At 45.2% G+C, this 24,730-nt stretch overlaps 2 protein-coding genes across 3 annotated transcripts in view; one reads left to right on the forward strand and one right to left on the reverse strand.

Annotated features, from left to right (window-relative positions):
* The first annotated feature begins 531 nt into the window (after positions 1–531).
* On the forward strand, positions 532–2,627 carry LOC135103896 (larval cuticle protein A2B-like). The gene is made up of 3 exons (XM_064010824.1): positions 532–543; positions 1,316–1,441; positions 1,772–2,627. Exons 1-3 carry the CDS (start codon positions 532–534, stop codon positions 2,099–2,101), a joined length of 468 nt encoding a protein of 155 aa, XP_063866894.1. The 3' UTR covers positions 2,102–2,627.
* Positions 2,628–2,780: 153 nt separating this feature from the next.
* LOC135103331 (gamma-aminobutyric acid receptor subunit alpha-4-like) overlaps positions 2,781–24,730 on the reverse strand; it is a 38,539-nt gene continuing 16,589 nt past the window's right edge. Inside the window, exons 2-8 of one of the 2 annotated variants that reach the window (XM_064009355.1) lie at positions 22,914–23,143; positions 21,842–21,924; positions 18,103–18,237; positions 16,999–17,013; positions 15,527–15,679; positions 12,870–13,123; positions 2,781–10,401 (exon numbers count right to left, since the gene is read on the reverse strand). In XM_064009355.1, coding sequence (XP_063865425.1) covers positions 9,523–10,401; positions 12,870–13,123; positions 15,527–15,679; positions 16,999–17,013; positions 18,103–18,237; positions 21,842–21,924; positions 22,914–23,143 — 1,749 coding nt within the window. In that variant the 3' untranslated portion in view covers positions 2,781–9,522. Of the gene's footprint in view, positions 10,402–12,568; positions 12,793–12,869; positions 13,124–15,526; positions 15,680–16,998; positions 17,014–18,102; positions 18,238–21,841; positions 21,925–22,913; positions 23,144–24,730 lie in introns of both variants that reach the window. The other variant, XM_064009354.1, reaches the window with a different exon arrangement.

The raw sequence follows: 24,730 nt of genomic DNA on the forward strand, positions 1-24,730 counted from the left end.
ACTCCTAAAAACATGGAATGTAAGGGAAACCACCAACAGCCAATTACTACCTTGTGTTCATGTCTTTCTGCCTCCGTTGCCCAGCGCATCACTCCTAAGAGCATATAAAGAAAACCACCAACAATCAACTGCTGCCCCGTGTTCCTGTCTTTCTGGCTCCTCTGCCGCCCAATGTGTCATTCTTTAGAGCACAGAACATAAGGGAAACTGCAGGAAAACCACTAAGTCTTAATGTAATATACATATCTACATATACGTATCATCCCTATCCATAAATTTATATGATCACTATCGATAAGTTTATCTAAGCTTATCTGTTCAATGTAGCTCTTACATGATCTGTTAATGAGTGTCCTTTTCACCCGCGGGTGCGGGTGCGTTGGAGGCTGATGGCTGGAGGGGGAGAGCTGCGTGCGGTGGTGGGGGGAAAGTTTGGAGGGAAAATATGAGTAGTAGAAAGTGGAACCATCGGTGGCTTGTCTCCCTCTATAAATACTGTTGTCTGGTTCGTCCAAGACACCAGTGTTCGCCATGTCTCTCAAGGTGAGCCCCATTTCTCAACTACCTGCCTGCCTACCTGTCTTTCTCACCTGCCTGTGTTTTGTTGCCTCACCTGTATTGCTCCTGTATTATTCATTCGTTCTTCCATTTCCTTCCTTCTTTTCTTACTTCCTTCCTACCTTCCTTCCTTTCTTCTTTATTTCCTTTCTTCCTTCCTCAGATCGTTCTGTTACATCACCTTTTTTTGACGCCCTTCTTCTCTTCTTCCTTACTGTTCCTTACGTCTTGTCTTTCTCCATTTTCTTTCTCTCTTTCCTCTAATCAGTCTTATATTACCTAATTTATCGTTTTTCGCTGTACTTCTTGTCTTGTGCGTAACTTTATGATTCGCAACAACACTTCCTCATTTGCCTCACTTTCCTTCACTGCCTTTCCTTTCTTACTCTGTCCATATTCATTTGCTTCAGTAAAAACATTCTTCCTGTCTATCATTATAAGTACATGCTTTTACCTCAGCCTCTTAATGTAGTCCTATCTTTCCTTATTTATTGTCCATTGCCTCACCTATTACTTTCCCGAGTCCCGCCTCACCATTGTCTCGTCCTCTCCTCTCCGCCGCGGGCTCGGTTCACTCACCATCACCATTGTCTCATTACTCTTCCTTCCAGGTTGTGTAAAAAGGCAAGGACTCCGGTTTGTTGACCCACTACTTGTCTTGTCTTGCTCAGCCCATTGGGTCGGGCACTAAGTGTGTGTGTGTGTGTGTGTGTGTGTGTGTGTGTGTACTAAGTGGTTGTGGTGTGTGTCATTGCAGGTCGCTCTCTTTATCGTCGCCAGCGTAGTCGTGGCCTCCGTGGCTGACCAAATACCTATCTACCACGAGCCCCAGTACGGTCCCCCAGCCCCCAGCTACCACGTCCCTGTTGAGGAGTACCCTGATGTGAGTATGAGCATTGCAGTGTTCATCTTTCAACACTGCATCTCATTCAGCGAGTTGCTGGTCTGGTTAGAGCGTCATCTTAGTATTTTCAGATTTCAAATTGGTTTTCAAATAGAGTGGTGCATGAATGGGATATTATCAGTAGTCAGGTTGTTAATGCTGAGTCATTAGGGAGCTTTTAAAAGAAGATCAGACAAATTTGTGTATGGGGATGATAAAATAAATAAGTTGGCATGTTCTATATAGAGACTCCCACATGAAGCCCTGATGGCTTCTTACAGCTTCCCTTATTTCATTATGTTCTTATGTATTTAATTCTCCACAACTCAGGTGCCTCCTCAGTACAAATACAACTACGGTGTGTCCGATGGGTACTCCGGCGCCAACTTCGGCCACTCCGAGAGCCGCGATGGCTACAAGACCGAGGGCAGCTACAGCGTGGACCTCCCCGACGGCCGCAAGCAGATCGTCACCTACGTGGACAACGGCGACGGTCTGGAGGCCCAAGTGACGTACGAAGGTGAGGCGCAGTATCCCGACCACTCCCAGCCAGCCTACCCTGCCCCGCCCCCAGAGCCCGTCTACGCTCCTGAGCCAGTTTACGTCCCCGAGCCCTCCTACCCCGCCCCACCCCCGCCACCTCCCGCCTATCCTGCCTAAGTGTCGTCAGGATAGTTACCCGCACCCCAGCACTGCCGCACCCGCGTTCACTGGTGTCTTCAGTAACCCGCCCACCGCAACCTGCCCCAGCTACCCACCGCCCGATGATCCTCGCCCTCCCCAACCCGCCTCGCACCCATCGCTCTCCGCTCCGCCTCCCATTCCCCATCCCCTGCATTCCTCCTACCTCTCCCTCCCCAGCCTGCCTCGCACCCGCCGTTCCCCGCCCCCCCATTCCCCGTCCCCTCCCCTCTTGTCTCCCATCCAACCCTTCCATGATCCCAAGCATATTGTTTGTTCCCTCCTCTTTTCCGCCGACACTCCCTTCGTCTCACCTCGGTTCCCTTCCTGCACTCCCCTTGCACCGCCACTCCCCCCGCCTCTCCTGCACGCATAGCTAGTTGCTCCTGGCTGGTCCAGGCGACAGATGAGAGTACTGGGTCCTCTCATGTGCCATACGTCATGATGGATTGCAATAAAGGTTGAAGTTCATCAGTGACTTACCTGTCCCCTCCTCACCTGCCTCTGTTGCATGATGTTGCTGCTGATGATGATGAATAATGATGATGATGATTATGATGATGAATGATGATGCTGCTGGTGATGATGATGAGCGTGGTGACAGTAATGGTGAAGGGCAAGAACTCACACACGCTTCTTGGATTAATAAAAGAAGGAGAAAAAGTTAACTTCTATTGTTCACAACTGATACATAAGTGAGCGTACAACATAGCTTGCTTTAAGCGTTGCAGGTTATCGTGGCTTGGTCGCGAGACTCGAGCTCGCCCTCTCCCACCACTCAACAGCAGGACGATGATGATTCTTGTGGAAACGTAAACAAACAGATATATATATGATTTGGTGTTAGGAAGATGTTCTGCTCCCCAGTGGGCATTCGTCCCTCACAGCAGCAGCAGCAGCAGCAGCAGCAGCCAGGTAGCGGCATTCACTCGCCAGTGTGCCGCAGGAGAGAGGCGACCCCTCAACAACAGCTCCTCGTGTTGGACCCTTAACAACAGCTCTGTGTGGCCAGGCCGACCATCGCCACGCTGCTAAATTGATTGTTCGTGGAAGAAACAACTCGGTCCCTCAGCAATTCGCTGTAGCTAGCCAACAAGAGGCAGTTCGGCCCTTCGGTAACTCCCTGTGACTCGCTGGATCGGAGGCAGCTCGGTCCTCGTGGCGGGAACAGACAGGCGCCAGGTTATGCGCGCCGTGGAGCGTGGCCCAGCCCGCCGCGGAGCCACTCGCTGGGTCCGGGCGGCCGGCATTCCACAGTAACAAAGAGCAACAACACGGAAACCAATCACACGTGTCTCCTCTGGACAATATTGATAACAACTACGTAACCTGGATGTGGGATGACACCTGAATATAGTACATATTATTTATTACCCAGAAATTTTCCTTCTCCCATTGAAAATACATAGTGAGCATACATGTGTTCTACTATGTGCAGTTAATACATACAAATATATATGTTTTATACATGGTGCTACTAATACAGTGTGTGTCGCCCCGTATGTACACTATGTACAGCCGCGTCTCGACATTCCCCTGGCACCGACCTCCGTCCCGCCCCCGCCCGCCGAGGGGCGAGGCGTCACACTGAAGGCAGCGAGGGGCGCCCCCGCCCTGCTGGGCCAGGGGGCGCCCACGATCTAAAACACTCGGGAAAATATTATATTGACACTATTCTATTAATAAAAGTGTTATGGGTGGTCAAATATCAGGAACATCGTCGATCGCTTGAACGCTTAATGCAAGAATGAACGAAGCATTGAACACTAAAAAGATACTTGAATGTAAGTATTTGTTTGAACGCTAAATAAATTACCAACGCGTTCAACATCCAAAAATACTTTTGATATAAGTACCTGAAACTATTCAAGTGCTCCACACTTAAGAAATGTATAAACCAACGATTATTACGTATCTGAACGCCGCGGGAAAAGGCGGCCGCGCAGACCGAGGTGGCGCAGCGAGGCGGGCGGAGGCGCGGCGCACCGCTACGGACAGAGATCCAGTGCGAAGACCACCGACCCTCGACAGTCTCGGCGGGACGGTGACAACCTCGCCTCGCCTGCCTCACTCATCACAGCGGCGTCTCCTGGCTTGCGGCGTGCCAAGTGTCGGCGGAAAAGAGTGGAGTGGTGCCGCGCTCAGCGAAGGTCGCAGCAGCGGATGAACGTTAATGAGCAAACTTTTGATATAAACACTTCGCCACGCTAAGCTTGGCCGGCAGCGTGCGGCGCTCCACGCGTAGCCGCGGCTTGGGGCGTGCGGCGCGACACGGGGCGGGGCGGGAGGTGGTTTGACACATCTAACACTTCAAAGATTCCTTCAGTGTGACAACCTTTCCCACGGGGCTGTGAGAGGGACAAGTGAAGGGAGGGAGGAAAGGAAGAGGAGGATGGGTAAAAGAAAGGGGAAGGAGGTTGGAGAGGGGATGCTGAGGCAGGAGAGACAAGGGAGGAGCAAGGGAGGAGTGAGGCAGGAGGAAGGAGGGGCAGGGGTAAGGCAGGAGAGGGAGGGAGGGGTGAGGCAGGCGCCGTTCTCACTGTACCCGGATATACGAACTTGTGAATGCTCATAGTTATGTACACCAAGATCAAATGATACGAATAAATCAATGGTTAATTTCAAAAGGTGCCGGAATGAATGATATCATTATTGTTCTCTTCTATATACATCTTATATATATATATATATATATATATATATATATATATATATATATATATATATATATATATATATATATATATATATATATATATATATATATATATTGCTGAAGGTATGTTATCGTTTGTTTGTTTGTATTGATAAGGAATACGTGTGTGTGTGTGTGTGTGTGTGTGTGTGTGTGTGTGTGTGTGTGTGTGTGTAAAGTGTCAATACTAAAGTAATGGGAAGTGGAGATAAACTTTTTAGTGGACTTTGTGACGTGCCAAACCCTTCACACACACACACACACACACACACACACAGAGCGTTATCAGCACAGCACGATGCCAGGCAGTGTGTAAAATAGTTCTGCATGTAACCATTTATTTGTTGTTCAAATTATAATAACCAGATTGTAGTTTCCGCCCTATAGTTAAAACCATTAATTGGATTTGTAATTGTAATTTGTTATTAACTGTATATTCTAAGTCTATGGTTGATATTTCGATGAAGCCCTTACACACACACACACACACACACACACACACACACACCTCTTCCCTCCGTGTTTATTTTAGTTCCTGAAGTCACGTTGCATTAAATTTTCTGTTGCTCGTGAACTAGAATGGATATAAATACAGCCCTGCGTTTAGTAAATCCATAGAATGACTCGCGCATGGATATTTATAACTTGTCAAAGGATTATTCAGAATGTGTGTGTGTGTGTGTGTGTGTGTGTGTGTGTGCGCGCGCTCTCGTAGGAAACACATATAACAAACAAGTAAAAAGTCCCATCACATAAAAACTTCGTTCTCTCGTTTATAAGAATGACTCCCCCCCACCCTACCACTCCCACAGGTAAGGGAGCACAGGTCCGTCTAGACACTCCCTCTTCCATGCCTCCCACACTGAAGGCTGGGGGCGGTTTCTAGCGTCTGGCACGAGCACCCCACGCTGGAAACTCAGTGACGCATGAAAAACAAACGCATGCAGCTCTGAACACTGAAGTGACGCAACGCAACGATGGATGGGCGAACTGCCTGACTCACTGACTGATTGATTATAAGACTGACTGATTATAAAAGTGAAAAAGAGAGAAAATAATGTGCAGATCTAAATGTAAAATGGATCTTACTGCAAAATGGGAACTGACTTACTGAGTGACTGACTGATTCAAGTGAAAAAAAAAAAGAAAAAAAGAAAAGAAAAGAAAGTCGAGGAAAGAAAGAAAAAAAAAAAATATCGTGCAAATATAGATGAAAAACGAGTCCATCTGACTGTCCAGAGGTCAAAGACAGACAGACAGACAGACAGACAGACACACTAAATAAATCATGCAGCAAACCAATGGAAAATAAAACACATCTATTTCGGTAGATTTACTTAGTGAGTCTTTGGGAACAGGTTGGAGGGAGGTGGGGGGTCTCCCAGTGCCCGAGTGCCGGTGTGGTGGTGGTGGTGGTGGTGGTGTGAAGGTGATGAACACTACTCAAAAAAGGGGTAAGAAAGTAAAGTAAATGAACCAATCAAGATACGGATACATAAGTAAGAATTACGAACATTACAGTAAATTGTTGGAGGTTATTTGAAAAGAGTGTGTGTCAACTTGGGGGATTAAATTGCAGGACCTTTCTTCAGAACCATTCGGACTGAACAGAGGAACTTTGAAGTGAATAGGTGGTGTGTGTGTGTGTGTGTGTGTGTGTGTGTGTGTGTGTGGCGTGAGGAAGAAGGACAAGAAGATGAGGACGAGGAGAGCAAGCAGGTGATGGATAATTGAGCAACAGAATTGAGATGTTTCTACAGATTTTTCAAGTACAAATGATAGAAAACTATTATGAGATCTACACTAGAATTAATGGAAAAGTTTGGTCTGTGACCAGGTGACCAACTGAAAATGAGGGTAACGGTATGCACTGTACGAATGGTAATGCATTAATAACTTGGTGACTGACGTGGATGCAGGGATGTGCTGCTCAAACAACTAAACAAACAAACAAACAAACAAACAAACAAACAAACAAACGAACAAACAAACGAAACACAACAATGTTCTATAATTATAACAACGAGAAACAAGAGGAAACTTTTGTCATTTGAAAGTCTTAAAGTTTCTCTTATACTAATCATCTCCAGAAACTAGGAACCAACTCATATAGAAAACCAGATGAAGCAAAAGAGAGAGACAGATAGACAGAGAGACAGACTGTTATTGAGCTTCGCCGTGAGATTCTCCCCGTGTTCCAGGATCCTGAGGAGGCTGGCGTGGCGTGAGAGCCCACCACCAGCGTGACTGACACCAGTGAAACCTTCCATCAGGACACAAGAGTCGTTTTTCACAGGCAGATCATTGAAGGATTGGACAAATATACGTTAAAACCAACTGTTATTGTTTTGAGATGTTAATGAGAGAAGCATGGCTGTTGTAACAATTCTGATCAATTGAATACTGAGTGATCTGTCGGACGAGTGAACGTGGTAAGATAGGTAAGATTTCAACGTTTTTTTTTTTTTTTTCAGTAACGGTATATAAATTCCAATATATATTCAGAGGAGGGTGGAGGGAATACCACTTTGCATTCCCACATACTGTGTTTCCTATCGCGTGACGCTTGGGTAGAAAGCTCTGTGCGCTGCCAGAAGACCGAGTCCTGGTGGAGGGGCTCATCTCTCCTCGGCCCTGAAGAACTTCAGGGATTACTCCCATACGCCTGCTTACGCTTACTGACGAATGGAAAACAGTTTGCTGGTGACCCATTGTATCTTACGTTACGGCTTTTTCGCGAAGAAACGGAGAAAAAAATCCCAACTAGACATTTTTAGAGACCGAAACAAAGACAAAAAACAAGACGGGGTGATCAGGGATAAGAACAAAATGTTATAAAACACTTCCCCTCCCCCCTGAAGGTTTGGTAAAAAATGCATCAAGTGTTTGGGTTTGTGGCCTTGAACCCTGTAACGAGGGGCTCAGTCTCGGCACAGGGTTCGCATCCTAACGTGATCGGTCAGTTTCGCTCCTAACCCCGAAAGACATGACAAGATGAGGTGTCGGCGTGACTTAATGGCTTAATGGCTACGAGTCATCATACTTGTTAACAAGTTTCTTACACATAAAATACTCATATAGAAGGCTCCGTTTTCTATGAGACAATGATTCTTAACATAAATGTTATTTATTTACACGTATGTATACTATGTTCAGCTTCTGGTTTTAATTTCTTCATAATTCAGATGGAGATGAAGGGAACCGACGGCGAGGCAGCGCGGAGGGCAGGGCCGCGGGGCCGCGCCCACCACCACCACCAGGCCCGCCGCCACCGCGGTGACGGCCTCCACGGCGCCCCACCAGGAAATGAGCAAGCATGGAGGTGGGCAGGACACGTGACTGCAGGAGCAGCGAGCAGCGGGGCGCTAGTCTGACTGACTGTGTCCCGGAAGTGAGAGGCGGTGAGGAGGAGACCAGGTGGGAGGGAGACGTGAGACTCTAGAGTTTGAAGGAAGGACTGGCAGAGTACTGGCGCGGTGCCGTGACTCGCGGAAGAGGAAGAGACTGGGGAGGCTCAGAAGTGGACACTTGTCATGCTAATAATATATATATATATATATATATATATATATATATATATATATATATATATATATATATATATATATATATATATATATATATATATATATATATATTATTGGTTTTCGGATGATCGTGAAGTGGTTTCTTTAATCCTGTGAGGTGTTTACAGAAATTATCAAAACCCACATCTAACAAACCGAGACCTTCCTGAATACGTTAAGAAAGCTTAGTGTGCCGCCCCCTGAACCCATGAACCAGTGGTCGCAATGCAGCAAAGCCAACAGCCGCCGCGAGGAGGAGCCACCTGCTCAGGCTCCGTCGGGCCGGTCGCCGCCGCGCCGCTGGTCCCCGACGCGGGAGGTGAGTGTGTGTCGGCAGCTTTGAAAAGCCCGCCACCGGTTCAGGAAAGCCCATAGGTGAGTGATCTGATCCGAGACTGTTGTGATGTTGAAGATTTTGTCCTTGACGGGTGAGCGAAGGTTTGGTCCTCGGTGTCGCATTCTGTACACAGAATTCCGTTGTTTCCTTTTCTGAATGGAATAACTTATATTGCAAAACTCAGCTTGCAATATACTTGTGCAGCAATGATGAGGATGATGGCATGTGATCTATTCTCCTACGCGTCTAACATGGGAGTGTTGTGGGAGTGAATGTTTGCTGACGGATGATGGATGTCTTGGGTCGTCACATTTATGTATGTATGTATGTATATATGTATACGAGTATATACCACTGGTTACATATATATGTGGATTATATACTGTTATAGCTACGTCTGAAGTATAGTGAGTAACTATGGTGTTGTCGACGGTGAGTGCAGCAGCTAGAGGGAAGGAAGGTGAGAGGGACGAGAGTGAGTGACCACAGGCAGATGGTGAATGTGAAACAGGATCCCTGCTGTGACTGGATGGCTGGCGTCACTTCTCCAGGTCACTGTGCCCAAGGAAACGCCATTACATTGTATCTTGTGGACCATTTGGTTCCCGACGCAAGGTCTGCACTCACCCGCGCTGTTCACTCCGCCCTCGCGCCGCAGCCCGGGGGCCGCCAAGCCCCGCCGGTCTGCCAGCGCCGGGCGGGACGTCTTCCCTGGTAAGCGAACATGACCGAGGGGGGAAGCCACGCCTACACGCCTCATTGGCAACTGTCGCGAGGGTCGTCACGCCCTCACGACGCACGGTTAGTTGCTGCCCTTATCGAGGCTCTCGGTGGGCACATCCTCGTGCGGGAACTCGTCCGTGATATAGTAGTTGAAGAGCACCCAGTAGATGGTGAACAGGATGAAGAAGGAGGTGGGGAAGAGGCGGCGCGCGTACAGGTCAATGATGGAGAAGCGCTCCAGGATGTCTTCCTCCGTGGGGATGTTGTTGGTGAGTGACATTTCGGATATGAGTTTTTTCTTGCGCATAAGAATTTGCCAGATGGTGTAAGGTGGCGGAGGCGGCGGCAGGGCGGCGGTGTCCTCGTCCTCCGACTGTATCTCCACTTTGATCACTGTCAAGTCACTCTCACTGTCCTGCGACTTGTCTTTCCTCAATTTGGAATCTTTCTTAAACTTAAAGAGACTGCCTTTGCTGGTGACACTGCCACTGTCGCTCCCAGAGAGGGGAAGCCCCGCCCTGACACTGCCCAACATTGGGTCTATCTCCCCGCTCACCACACTGGCGTCCATCCCGCCACTGCCACTGTCCTCCTCGCCCTCCTGCCGCACCGGGGACGCAGCGGCGCTCCTTAACCTCACCACCTCCTCCTTCTTGCTCGCCTCCTCCTTCCTGGTGGCCTGTTCCTCCTTCTTGGCCGCCAGCTCCTCCTCCCTCTCCCTCATGGCGGTGAGGGTCTCGGGCACCAGCGCCAGGGGTAGCTTCAGCGCCTCCTTCAGCGTGGTCTCGGTGTCCGGCGTTCCCGCCTCTGCCGCCTCGTCTTCCTCGATGGGTCGAACGCTCAAGGGCACGACGGAGAGCGGCACGCGCAGGGTGTCTCTGAGCGAGGCGCCGATGTCCATGGCGCCGTCCTCCCGCACCGTCGTCGTCACCATCATCGTGGCATCCTTCTCTGCCGCCTGCGGGAGTGTACAACGTTACTCAGGTCCGGCCCGCCCTGTGTGTGTGTGTGTGTGTGTGTGGTGTGTGTGTGTGTGTGTGTGTGTGTGTGTGTGTGTGTGTGTGTGTGTGTGTGTGTGTTTGTGTATACATTTACATAGATTTGTCTCAGACAATTATAGTACTAGTAGTAGTAGTAGTGGTAGTAGCAGAAGTAGTAATGGTAGTAGTAGTAGTAGTGATAATAATAATAGTAATAATAATAATAATAATAATAATAATAATAATAACAATAATAATAACAATAATAATAATAATAATAATAATAATAATAATAATAATAATAATAATAAAAATAATAGTAATAATAATAATAAAATTGAAATAATAATAATAATAATAATAATAATAATAATAATAATAATAATAATGATAATAATAATAATAATAATAATAATAAAGTAAAATAATAATGACTACAGTAATAATGATAATAATATTATAATGGAGGCGCCAGAATTCTTATGCATGGGATCGTTAAGAGTGGCGGCGACAGTGGAGGTACTGGAGAGGAAGCAACGAGACGCGAGAGAGAGAAGGACGAGGACGGAACACTTGGGGGAACACTTGAGTGAGGGGAGCGGCGCAGAGGGACACCACAGAAACACCTTGAAATTCCTTTTACCTACATAATAATAGTAATAATAATATAATGATAATAATGATATTACAACTGTTTTCAGGCCATGGACAGGGGAAACACAGGACGGGACGGAAGGGGACGACTTGGAGTTGGGACAGCAAGGCACGGGTACAGCCTTAGCGCTCACTTGTCCACACACTCAAGGTTATACAGGTGAGGACGAAACTCGGTCTCCTGTGTTTGGACTCACACTTAAACATCTTATATTTAGGGCTGTCATCAAAGTGAAGCAGGTCATTGGAGGTCCAGGTAGTTATATCAGACTTACATCAAAAGAGGAACGTGACTGAGATGCATTAAACTCTTAAAGAATATGACTGAGGTCTCTTTATCATCAACATCTCACTATTTTTTTCACTCTCATGAATAATTTGCTTCCCGGCGGTCACCAGTCATAGAATCCTCGCTGCCTCCAAGTAGCCAATTATTCCCCTGCGTCTCGTAATTTACCCCTGCCCCACACCGCAGTGCAGGGTGTGGGTTGGGGGCGGGGGTGGGGTAGGTAAGGGTGGGCAGGCCACAGACCCGCGCCACCCTCAGCAATAACTTCAAAAGAAAGATCGATAAGTTTAAAATTAAGACATAAGATTCAAACTACTGGAACACTCACTAAGGTCTACTGGATACTTATTATAATACTTTGTACATTACCAGGGAATGTAACATCTAGTGCAACATGATGCAACATTACACTAGTAGTATTACACCCAAAGCTACATATAAGTGGTGCTACACTAATTATAAAAAGAAAAAAAGTCATGAATTACTCAAGGTGACCTCGCCAGACCAAGGGCGGCAGGTCAGCTCGCTGCAGCGTCTTTTTGGTGACAGGTCAAGTCTGACCTGCTCTGGAACACCAGCATGCCCGTCACCCACCCATACAGTGCACATCCTTCGTGTTGCTCATGCAGTGTAGTTTATAATAGTCATGCATGCTACCTTCAACAAGGAAAACGAGATAGTGTAGAAGATGGAGGGCAGGTATTTTAGAGGAGCAACTGCGGAAGAAAGGATCCTGATCATACAGTACAGTACATGTACGACACAAGCATTGAAGCGTGATGTTCTAGGATGGTGTGACGCCAATACACGGGGAGTTAACAATCAGTGGTCACTACTTGTACATAAGAGGTCAAAAAAGAAACAACGATAAAATGTTTACGATACAAGTGCCAGAAATATCAACTGCATCAAAAGCTTACACTAGTTATGCATACACATTAGCTATGCCACATGTTCTTAATTAATGGAGGTGGTTTACGCAGTACACGGGGAGGAAAAGGGTTCCCCTCCTCGACACCGGTGGCGGATTGAGCCTCAGCAAAGCCACAGTGTTGCCTACACCACTGGTACACAGACCAAGCGTGTGCCACACACCCCACGTCACGAACTAGAGGTGCAGGGAGGCGGCTAGACAGGGAAGGAGCTAGGTGGACAGGAGCCACGTCGTGCAAATCTACAAAGTCCCCGCCATAGCAACACACCATGATGCGCTCTTGTATCTGGCGCTTGAGGTCTTCCAGCTTCTTGCGTCGCTTGTTGACTGCCCGCTCCATGAAGTTGATGCAAGCAAACTCCAGCACCGCCGCGAACACGAAGGCAAAGCACAGAATGACGAAGTAGTCCAGGGCGGTGGCGTAGGAGACAGCGGGCCAGGCCGAGCGCCCCCCAAAGCCTAGGGTGGTCATGGACAGCACCGTAGTCACACCTGGCGCCGCAAGGGAGAAATAAAACGTACACAATAAGGACACACAGGACTTAAAAGACAAAGTAGTAAGTACCCACCAGTGTCAATTCGTCATCAGCACTCCCGGCTTTAGCACGGTCCTCTAAGCCTTTCTTGGCCCGCACCATCTGCCGCTGGTGCCTCGTGGCCCTCCGCTCCAGGTAGTTTATCATGGCGAACTCCAAGAGGGCGGCGAAGGCGTATGTGAAACAGAGGATCACGAAGTAGTCCATGCTCACCGGGTATGCGAGTTTGGGCAATGACGTGCGATCAACAAATCCCATCTTGGTTAGAGTTAGGATGGTGGTGATACCTGATTGTGGAGAGGTAGTGAGGTGGTGGGTGACGTGTTGAGGCGGCGGTGATGGGAGGGCGTGGTGTGCAGGGAGTGAGGTGAGAAGTGATGGGGAAGCTGCAGTGGTGGTGGTGATGGTGGTGGTGGTGGCGGTGATGAGGAATGCAGGGGGTGGGCAGGGAGGGCAGGCAGTGGGTGTGTGTAGATGAAGAGTGTGTGGAAGACGGTGGTGGTGGTGGATAGAAGTGGTGGGTGGAGGTGGAGGTGAAGCGTCGACAGACTGTGGTGAGGTATTCGTGGCAGCGGTGGTGATGGTGGTGGAGGGGCTTGGTTGACTTATTACAAAATTTAAACTAGAAAAACTCTTTGTTGACTTGAATGTACTTATAGAGTAGAGCAATACCAATGATAATTACGAACTAAAATTTTTGTTTTGTTCATCATGAAATGAATTACTTTATTAATTGAAAATAACGAAAGGCAAGTGTCAATGAAATATTTACCAAACAAAATAATTGTCTATTCCATTCGTATCCCACATGTACGTTGAGGTTTACACAGTGTTAGGGGGGTGGGGGTGGTGAGCAGCGGCGTGGCACCAGCACAATAGCGGCAGCAGCAGGGATGGGCGGGGAGGGGCGGGGCGGGGCGGGGCAGTGGGAGCCGGGGGGGAGGCATCTAAATCACCACCACCACCACTACCCCTCAGCATGAAGCAATGTCTGATATGTATCGCTCTACATATTCATGTCGCCGATCATGCCACGGTCACACCACGAATTAACGAGTCCAATGATGGCATGGGAGTGTGCCAGCGTGCCCGGCCCCGGTCCCGCCCCGCCGCTCCCCGATGGGTCGGGGGGGGAAAAGCTTCGGGGAAACACAGAGAGACGCACAAAATGACTCATGAAGTTATACCGACGAACTGACGGACAAGTGTTACGGACACAAGATTGAAACCGAAATAAAAAAAAAAGAAACAAGCAGACGTTAGGGAACAGGTGGAGATGAGAGCGCAGCAGGACGGTACACGCCACGCCAGGCCCGCCAAGAGCAGTGTACCTGTGGACACCGGCGCGCGGAGGCAAAGGTGAAAGGTTTGCCTGGTCCGGTGCGCCTTACGGCCCGGCCCGCACACCAGCGGGGCCGCGCACGCACACAGGCCGCCGGTGCTTCACCAAGACATACACAGATGCACACAGGTCGTCTGGGAGCACACTAGACACACAGAGGCGCACAAAGGTCAGGAGCACACACACACACACACACACACACACACACACACACACGGGCCGCCACGCACTGGACACAAACAACAGTGTACACATACAGAGGGCGAGATGTGGCCAACCTACACACACACACACACACACACACACACACACACACACACACACACGTACACAAACATACACATGAACAGGTAGACACACATCAGACAACCAGACACGGGGTGACAGTAGTTACAACAGATTAGTTACAGTAGGTGGTTCGTAGTTAGGGATCCAATATATGATTTCACTTTTTGCTTGGCAGCATTTAATCATCACAAGGAGTCATAACTTCTTTACAGTTACTATTGTTTTTTTTTTCTTAATCGATGAAGAGATAAGATTGCGAATTGCTTTTTGTGGTTCCTCAACTGTTTTCATAACGCATGTTATGTGTTCAGAATTTAACATTGCTATGAATACGTGCACATTTTTCCAGTACTGTGAATATTTCCTTTGCGTGTGTTCGCAGAAGGTCCGATGGAAGTCGAACCCTCGTCTATCGCGTACCGTCCTTGTCCTTATCACGTGATCTGACTTGCCGCCGAGTGCCGATCATTGCGCACGTTTTTCAAGGTCATAACCATCGCGAGAAGATTTACAGTGCCGATGATTTTGTATAGACAATTTGGAAAACTTAATAGTAATAGGTGAGAGTAATAACAGGAAGAGGAAAGCTTAAATAGTTCTAATAATACTGACATTATACCAGAGATATTGCAAAGCTATGAAAACAGTCTGTAATTATAATCAATTGTAATTTAGTTAGCCCCAGAGTCTCTCTCTCTCTCTCTCTCTCTCTCTCTCTCTCTCTCTCTCTCTCTCTCTCTCTCTCTCTCTCTCTCTCTCTCTAACACACACACACACACACACACACACACACACACACACACACACATAAACATTCATCCACAGTAGAAAAAACACAAGCACATCAACACACTCACTCACATCCTCCCCCAAACACACGGTAGACAGACACAAGCACACATAGCGATCCATCTCCCCACATACTGCCCCACACACACGGTAGACAAACACAAGCGCACATGCACCCTTCCCCCCCACCACACACACACACACACACACACACACACACACACACACACACACACACTCCACCCACTCCTGCAGGCGCACCGTGGCTCACCTAGACATACTCTGCCAGGCACGTCCTTCTTGGTGATCCAGAAGGCGACCCAGGAGCAGCACACGATGAGGATGCAGGGCACGTACACTTGCAGCAGGAAGAACCCCGTCAGGCGCTTGAGGTGAAACTTGACGCTCAAGATTGAGATCTCTTCTGCGGAGGTTGCGGAGGCTGTGGGAGTCTGCCTGACTGGTTGGCTGTGCGTGTGTATGTGTGTGTGTGTGTGTGCTGGCGATTTTGATTATTATAACGTGGAAAGTAAGCTACATAGATAAATAACGATGATGTAATGTGTGTGTGTTTGTGTGGTGATGTTTTTTTGTCTTTTTTTTTGTGGGAAGTATGGTGGTTAAAGACTACACAGATAAATAATAATAATAGTAATATTGATTAAGAGCTACATTGAAAATAATGAATAATAGTAATAATAATAACTTGACCCACTTAATTCCGAAGACCGTATTCTCTAGCACTCGAGGGGCGACTAATCCTCCCTGTGTTTTTTTTTTCTTTTTTTTTAGTAGCCTTAATTTAATGGAAGTTATAAGAGGTAGTGATATGCATTAACATTCAACTGTCTAATCTCTTTGTAGTGTATAATGTGTTTAGACTAAAGAATAATAGTAAAAATACGTATGTCTTCACTTATCAACAAGATTATCCTAATTCATCCTCTTTCCTCTATTTCTTTTATTGATGTTCATGTAATTTAATGTTCTTCATCTATCTTCTTTTTTCCCTCAAGCCAATACTCTGTTCTTGGTAATTTATTGTTTCCAGTCTGTTTGTTTATCGATCCTCTCTCGCTCTGCGTGCAAAAGTTTTGGGTGCCTGCCTAGTGTTCTTTGTTTTCTTTCTTTCTTTCTTTCTTTCTTTCTTTCTTTCTTTCCTTCTTTCTTCCGTTTCTTTTTTATGTCTATTCGCGTCAGTCAGTTGTTTTGTGTTTTTGTTTCTCAGTTATATCTGTCTGTCTGTCCATTTATGTATGTATGTATGTAATGTATGTATGTATATATATATATATATATATATATATATATATATATATATATATATATATATATATATATATATATATATATATATATATATATATATATATATATATATATATATACGCACGTATGTAAGCAGGAATGTATCTATTTATCTATCTATATCTCTATCCAGCTATCTAACTGTCCATTCATTCATGTATCTATCTATCTGTCCATCTGGCTATCTATCCATCTATCTATCTATCTACCTATCTATCTATCTATCTATATATTTATCTCTTTATCTATATATCTATATGTCTATCTATCCATCCATCCATCTATTTATCTAAACATCTCCCTCCAGTGCCAACAAGTCACCTCCCAGCCCGTCAGGCCAGGTGTTCTCGCCCCCCACCGCGGGAATCAAAGAAGGCAAGAGCAATGACAAGACAACAGAAGACCAACAAAGGAATCCTGAAGCCCAACACTTACCTGGGCGTCTGTTTTCTGCAGGTGAGAAGAGAAGGTAAGGTGATTAGTGTTAGTGAAGGCGTTAGTCACTAGTTTTGCTATACCGGTGGAAATTAATATGTATTTAGTGATTCTGCTGTTAGTATTGTTATTTTTTTTATGTAAGAGGAGTTCTGGCCCACTGAGATGCCCATCCGTAAAAGAAAGAACCTAGTGGATTATCTAAAAATTGGTGATGTGTCTTAAAGCCTTCCTCAGGCAAGAACTCAAGGCATACTGTAGGTAGGGGAAATACGGAAGGAAGCAGGGAATTCTAGAGTATATCAATGAAAGTGATATGTATGTTTTATTAGTGATGTAACCGTTTCCTTACTATGTCATATTTTTCTTATTTACTACTAGCCGCTCTGAGGGGAGGACTTCTGTTTCGTTTAGCTAAAAGTCGTCCACTGGTTACGAGTTTCACTGACAAAACAAAAGTGGATTATCTCTTAAAAAATCGAGACATCCATAACAACCTGAGCAGATAAGAGCTCACTGACGGCTTTGTTTTCATTGCGTAAGGCCAAGAACGTGGTGCATCTGTCTGCCGGGCCAAGCTGCTAGCCCTACGCCGTGTGTTTTGGAGTGTGCTGCTGACACTTGTTCTGGTGTTAGTCTATACAGGAGAGGAAGAAGGGAGGAGACAGCTTAGCCAAACAAACTATAACCTGACCTCTCGTCCCTTTAGTTTGAGGTGAGGGATCAAGTTAAAGGGAAGAAAAGATAGGAAAGGAGGTAGCTAAGTTAAACAGAAAGAATAACTGGATGAATATAGAATCTTACGTAGGAAAAAAAGATCAGAGCCACATGAGCTCAGACAGACCCCTTGTAGCTCACCATTCACACAGGGGTCAAGGTGAAGGTTACGGGAAAACAAGGAAGGAGAACAACTTAATCAAAACAAACCATGACTAAACCAACAGAATAGAAAACTAAGAAAACAAAAATCACTAAAGAACTAAAACCTTTACTCCCTTCTACCTCAACACTCACAAAGAGGCCAAGACGAAAAGAAAAGCACGAACCAGAGCAGGCAGGATAAACACTCATCCCCAACCACCACGACCACCACCAGGACCTCACCTTTCCGCTGCACCACGATCTTGTCCTTGCCGGTGGAGATGTTGAAGAGTTCGTACTGGGCAATGCTCACGTCTGGGTCGACCGTGACAGTGGAGGGCGCCCACTTGTACACCATGTCCTGAGAGTTGTACCCGTCTGGGGGAAGCGAGCGGCGGCGTCAGGGGGAGGGGAAGAGTATCGTGTGTAGAAGGGAGTTGAAAGGGGGTGAAAGGGAGGGGGAGTGGAACAAGATTGCTGGCTGGGAAAGAGTTAGAGGGGAAAAAGGAAAGAGGGAAAGATTGTTGGTGGTGGTGGTAGTGGTGGTGGTGGTGGAGGTGAAGGATTATAAATGGATGAAGAGGAAGGAGAAAGTTTGCTGTTGGTTTGATTGAAGAAGGAGGAGGAGGAGGAGGAGGAAGAGGAGGATATGAGGTAATAAAGAGTAAAGAGGTGAATTAAAGGATAAAGCTGGAGGTGTGTGAAGAATGATATAAAAAAAAGGAGGAGGAGGAGGAGGAATACAAAGGAATACAAAGGAATACAAAAGAAAGCCAAACAGCAACAGACCTTTTGGTCCTTGCAAGGCTGTTTGGTAACTACTTCTAACTAGCTACAGGGAAGAGAGACAGGACAGCACAGCAGATGGCTCCTCCCCACCCACCACTCCCTCCAGCTTGCGCTGGCATGGAAATAGCTGGGAAGAGTACCATGCAGTATGGAAAAACTGACATGGAATTTTCATAGGAAAGGATGAAAGGAAATTCTACTTTTCAACCAACGGTGAACTCTTTACGCCTATCTGAAAGTTAATGCAATTTATAATAAAATGGGTGTCTGCAAAATAAGAGTTTGTTAGTGAATTATTAGTGAATTATTAGTGAATTTATTAGTTATTATTTTATTATCTTATTAGTTTATTAGTGAATTATTAGTAATTATTCGGACAAGAAGAGAGCTTGTTGGGGATTTGCTTTTAAATATTTGTCTGTTTTATTTTTGAATGATTCAATAGTATTGGTGTTCACAATTTCTGCAGGAAGTTTATTCCATATATTTACTATACGATTAAAGAAAAAAATGTTTGGCCTCGTGGGATTTAAAACGTTTGGTTATAATCTTGAATCCATTATTTCTTGTTAGGTTAGAATGATCAATGGTAAAATATTTATGTGCATCAATGTTACTATATCCTTTGAAAATTTTGAACACTTCAATTAGGTCTCCTCTTATCCTGCGCTTTGTTAAACTAAATAGGTTTAGTTTAGAGGAGGAGGAGGAGGAGGAGGAGGAGGAGCACGGGTAGGCTGGAAGATGAAGGTGAAAAGGTGTGCTGGTGAAAGGCTGGATAAAAGCTGGGAGGTGGAAATGTAAAAGAGGCGCAGCGGAACAAGTCTGAATAGGAGTGAAAGAAGCAGGAAAAGGAGAAAAGAGAGAAGTGAGAACGAAAAAAAACACCAGAGAGAGAGAGAGAGAGAGAGAGAGAGAGAGAGAGAGAGAGAGAGAGAGAGAGAGCCCTATCCATTACATACTTCAGGTGACCAACTGCGCTGAAACAAATTTAGGAGAATTCATTTCATAATTGGATACAAGGAAACAAAGAATTAATTGAGTTAGAATAATATATATATATATATATATATATATATATATATATATATATATATATATATATATATATATATATATATATATATATATATATATATATATATATATATATATATAAGAATAATGGGAAAAATTTGATCTGATAAAAACAAGAGGAACAGGAATAGGAGGAGAAAGAACGTGGAGGAGGAGGAGGAGGAGGAGGAGGAGGAGGAGGAGGAGGAGGAGGAGGAGGAGGAGGGGGAGGAGGAGGAGTAGGTGGAGATGGACGAGATGGAGAGTGGAAGAACAAAAAAACAAAAAAAAAAGAGAAGAGGGAATAGACACAATAGATAAAAGAGCAACGAAAAGACGACAGGAAAAAAAATCACAAGAATATTCGAAAGAGAGAGAAAAAAAAAAACAAGAACACGAACAAGGAAAAAATGGGGAGAAGAGAAAATGAAACAGAAGAAGAGTTTCAAGAGAAGTCCCAAGGCAGAAGAAGAAGAAAAATAGAAAAATACCATGAAAGGAAAGTGAAAAAAAAAAGAATAGAAAGATAGACAGAAGAGGAACATGAGAGAAACGCCAAGATGATATGAGAGAAAGAATTGAGATGAAAGGGAGTGAATGATAAAGAACAGAGTATCGAAGACCGTTAGAAGAAGACGAGGAGGAGGAGGAGGAGGAGGAGGAGGAGGAGGAGGAGGAGAAGGAGGAGGAGGAGGAGGAGGTAGGCGCTGAGGAGTTACTGAGAGCTGAGAATCTGAGATGGGGAGGAAAAGAAGACCCGGAAAATGTGGAGGAGGAGAAGGAGAGGAGAGAAAGAGGAGAAGGAGTAGTAATATAGGGAGAGTGTTGAGTGTACGGAGCAAACACGAGATGAAAGGAAATACAGTCAAAGGAAAGAAAGAGAGAGAGAGAGAGAGAGAGAGAGAGAGAGAGAGAGAGAGAGAGAGAGAGAGAGAGAGAGAGAGAGAGAGAAAGTGGAAATGCAGAAGCAAAAATTCAGAATGAGGGAAATATGCTGCGCAGAGAAGATGGAAATGTAAAATTGAGGACTATTTCGAGAAGGGAAAATTTTGCTGCGTGCTTTGAAGGAACATTGAAGGGGATAAGCAGTGTGTGTTCATTACCTCGACAACCGTTCATGTCAGAGGAAATAAAAGGAAGAGACCCGTGCGTATGTGGAAGGTTAGCATTGCGCAGAACTGAGAGAATGTGTGTACAACTTGAAAAGAAATTGTGCATAGCTTCGAGAAAATTGTGAGTAAAAATTTGGACTTAGGCTGATCTGCCTTGAGGATCATCTGACCTGACTACCATCCGCCCCCAGTACTAAGTGACTGTAAACCATGCTGGCCTGTAGCTCCGAAAGAAAAGAGAAAGGAAAAGAAACATAAGCAGAAAAGCTGAATTAACACAACCTGAAAAAAAGTAGAGAAAAAGTCGGAACTGTACATTTCTCAACAAACAATACGATTTTTTATGAGTCTTGGTCTGGTTGTTCGCGAGGTCTTTTGTACCCTAAGGTTCCTGATTCATGTTTGTTTCTTGTATGTTAAGTCTACACGTTATGCACTTCTGAAGTTCCATTCTTTCTGAGTCTGCCCTTCAAGTCTTTCATTTTCTCTCCAACCTATATTTTTTGTAAGAAGTCATCTGAAAATTATCCCCTAGTCACTTACCCCGTGATCTTTTACAGTCTTCCATTAAATTCTTTCGTTTTCTCTTACCTTTCCAATTTTTCGTTGTAAGTAATCATCTGAAAATTACCCTTAGTCCCATTTTCTATTCTAAAGTTTCCCCCTTGAAAAAAATCCATCCAATAAAGTTTCTCTCTTAAAAGTCCCCTCTATGAAATTCATCCCTAAACGGCCTCTATAAAGTTTCTTCGTTAAGAGTACTCCCCGCTTAGAAAATCCTTTTTTATGAGGTTTTAGGAACATTAGAACATAAGTTATTCTCTTAAAAATCCCCTCTGTGAAGTATGTTCCTAAAGAAATCTGCGTTTAATAAGAAGTTTCTTTCTGAAGTCCTCATTTCCCTCATCAAAGCGTCCTTCTGAAGTTCACCCCGCAACCCTGAGAAGTCCTTCCTTTCACGTCAGTCTCTCCCAGTGTCAGGTCTGCCGTCTGAGGCCCCGGGGGTGAGGCGGCGCGGGACTCACACGAGGCGAGGCTGAGCGGGCACAGCTGGGTGTCCAGCGGAAACTTGCGCAGGTGCATCTTGCAAGTGGCGCGGACGGTGAGCCTGCGAGAGAGAGAGTGAGTTTTTATTAATACCCTTCATTCTCCAGTGCCAGATACACACTCTTCCCATGCACCCTCCACCTTCAAGTATAATGCACCACCATCACCACCACCACCACCACCACTACTACCACCACCACCACAACTTAATAAATTGTGTATATGTGAGTTTATAAAAAAAGTGTGTGCCTTGATCACTTCACTGCTAGTCTGTCTTTACATTATAATGTATGTACAACTTTTAAAAGACTAATTTATTTATACTATTGTCTCTCCACAGCAAAAAAAAAAAAGAATAAAATAAAATCTATATACGTGTATAGCTTAGCAAGGATCAAATTAACCTCATGATATATTTTTCTTTATGTTCACCCAAACAGTTTACTACAGTGATCTCAAAGTTAATGAAAGATAGCCATAACAGTGGAAGGATTAAAGAAAATGGCGTGTAACTTAAAAGAAAAAAAAAATGTACAGAACTTCTAACACCACCACTGCCCTTCACTCTCAGGCCACCCTTGTCCCCCCCCACACACACACAGCCTCAGCTCACCACCACACGCACCTCTACACACCAATATGCACTTAACTGTATAAAAACCGTAAGGCCATTTGGCAAGCAAGCCTTAATTCACACATCCGGAGTGGCTTTTTTGTACATTATCTATGTTGGTTGACACACACACACACACACACACACTCTCTCTCTCTCTCTCTCTCTCTCTCTCTCTCTCTCTCTCTCTCTCTCTCTCTCTCTCTCTCCCTAAAACAAATATTTTCTCATCACGTTTTTTTCCTAATAAATTCACCACTAAACACCTCACTTCAGTATAAATAACAACAAAGACCACCAAACTTATCTTTTACATATCACCCCAGACATACTCAAAATAACACAGGAATAGCAGAAGATAGCTCAAAACATCGACTCTCCTTCAAATACCACAGTATCCTTATCCTTGGGAAGCCCCGCCGCCCACCGCCACTCACCTGAGGGACCACGTGATCTGACCGTCGTGCTGCAGGCGGATGAAGGTGTTGGGCGCCGTGATCTTGTGGGCGTAGGAGTTTTTGCCGTTGATGAAGAAGGTGTCGGGCTTCCACAGTTTGGCGGCAAACATCCAATTCATGGAGAACTCTGTCTCGCCGAGGTCCGTCTTGTTGAACCGAAGGCGAGGGTCGAACCACACTTGACGCAGGTACAGTTGCATAGAGTATGACTGTTGGGGTGAGAGAGAGAGAGAGAAGAGACGTGAGTGGAGAGTCTTGAGTATTGGTTGTGATGAAGAGAAGTGCATGGAGTGGTAAGGTAATGTGTAAGTGAAGTAAGGCAAGGATTGGATCACACTTGAGGCAGGTACAGTTGCACAGAGTGCGACTGTTGGGGAGGGAGAGAAGAGGCGTGAGTGAAGAGTCTTTGAGTGTTGGCTGCGCTGGAGCGCCGTGCGAGAGGTGGTAAGGTATCAAAGAAAGGAAGGAAAAAGGAGAGTAGAAGGTGATTTTGAGTCAGGTGGTGAAGGGAAGGAAGACCAATGGTGGTATGGTGACGAGGTGACATTTAGCTCATTCATGGAACACAAATGAAGAACAAACAATAAAATTCTTTAGTAATGCGGGGATAATTTCGGCTTTTTCGCCGTTCTTACATCGAATTGCTGAATTGCTTTCCTGAATTAACTGGAAGGATATATATATATATATATATATATATATATATATATATATATATATATATATATATATATATATATATATATATATACACACACACATTTTTGGGAGATTATTTCTAACCTGCTTTGTGAAAGTTATCACGGGTTTTCAATAATATTTTTATAATCACAGCGATAGTTTAACAAGGATTCTGCCTCATAATTGGAATTAAACACCATGAGAGCCTTACTAATCACCTCTGTAATCTTTAGGAAAGGTCATTATGAGCGAACCGTTTAAAAATACAGGTCCAATCTAACAGAGGACACATGGCGCCGTGCAGGGAAGGAAAGATGTTTGAGGCGCTACTAGAATAACGGGGAGGGAAGATCTGAGAGGGGTGGATGTCGAGGTGACAGAGAGAGAAGAGGGAGAGGTAGCAAGATGTTGCTGGTGGTGTCAAAGATGGAAATAGAGTGAGTAGTATAGGAGAAAAAAGACTCTGAAGGCTATGTTGAGTACTTGGATGAGCGAGGAAAGGGAATTGAGGGCAGAGTTTTTACCCGGGGAATAAATAGGAGTGACGAAACACGTGTGGGGAGGCGTCGTGTGTTTTCGTGGGCAAGTATTAGTAGCAGGAAGGGAGTGCTGGGGGGATATGAGGGTGAGCGAGGGGAATGAGTTGAATATTGCTGGGAGAATGTCTACGTGCGTGTGTGTGTGGGGGGATGGTGGAATATAATTACTTTTATATAGCACGGGAAGGGGTGGTTGAGAGTAGCTGAGATTAGAACGTTTATTGAGAACAAGGGAGCGGTTTAGCGGTCTTTATTTGCGGGTGAAGGGAAAAGAGAGAGATACGGAATACGAAAGAGGATAAACTACGACAGGGAGAAGAAGAGACGGCAAGAAGAGAGAAAGGAAGGGAGGTAATAACTGTAGACTGAAAGAAAGGAATGGTATAGAGGAAGAAAAAGATAAACGGAATATGAGAGATGATAAGATACAACAGAGAGAAGAGAAGAGAAGAGAAGGGAAGGAAAGGAATAATTTTAGACTGAAAGAAACCAAAGAATGCTGTAGAGAAAGAAAGGACAAACAGAATATAATAAAGGATGAAACACGACAGAGAAGAGAAGACAAGACAAGCGAGG

The sequence above is a fragment of the Scylla paramamosain genome, chromosome 9 (assembly GCF_035594125.1).
Source record: "Scylla paramamosain isolate STU-SP2022 chromosome 9, ASM3559412v1, whole genome shotgun sequence".
In the NCBI taxonomy this organism is placed as follows: domain Eukaryota; kingdom Metazoa; phylum Arthropoda; class Malacostraca; order Decapoda; family Portunidae; genus Scylla; species Scylla paramamosain.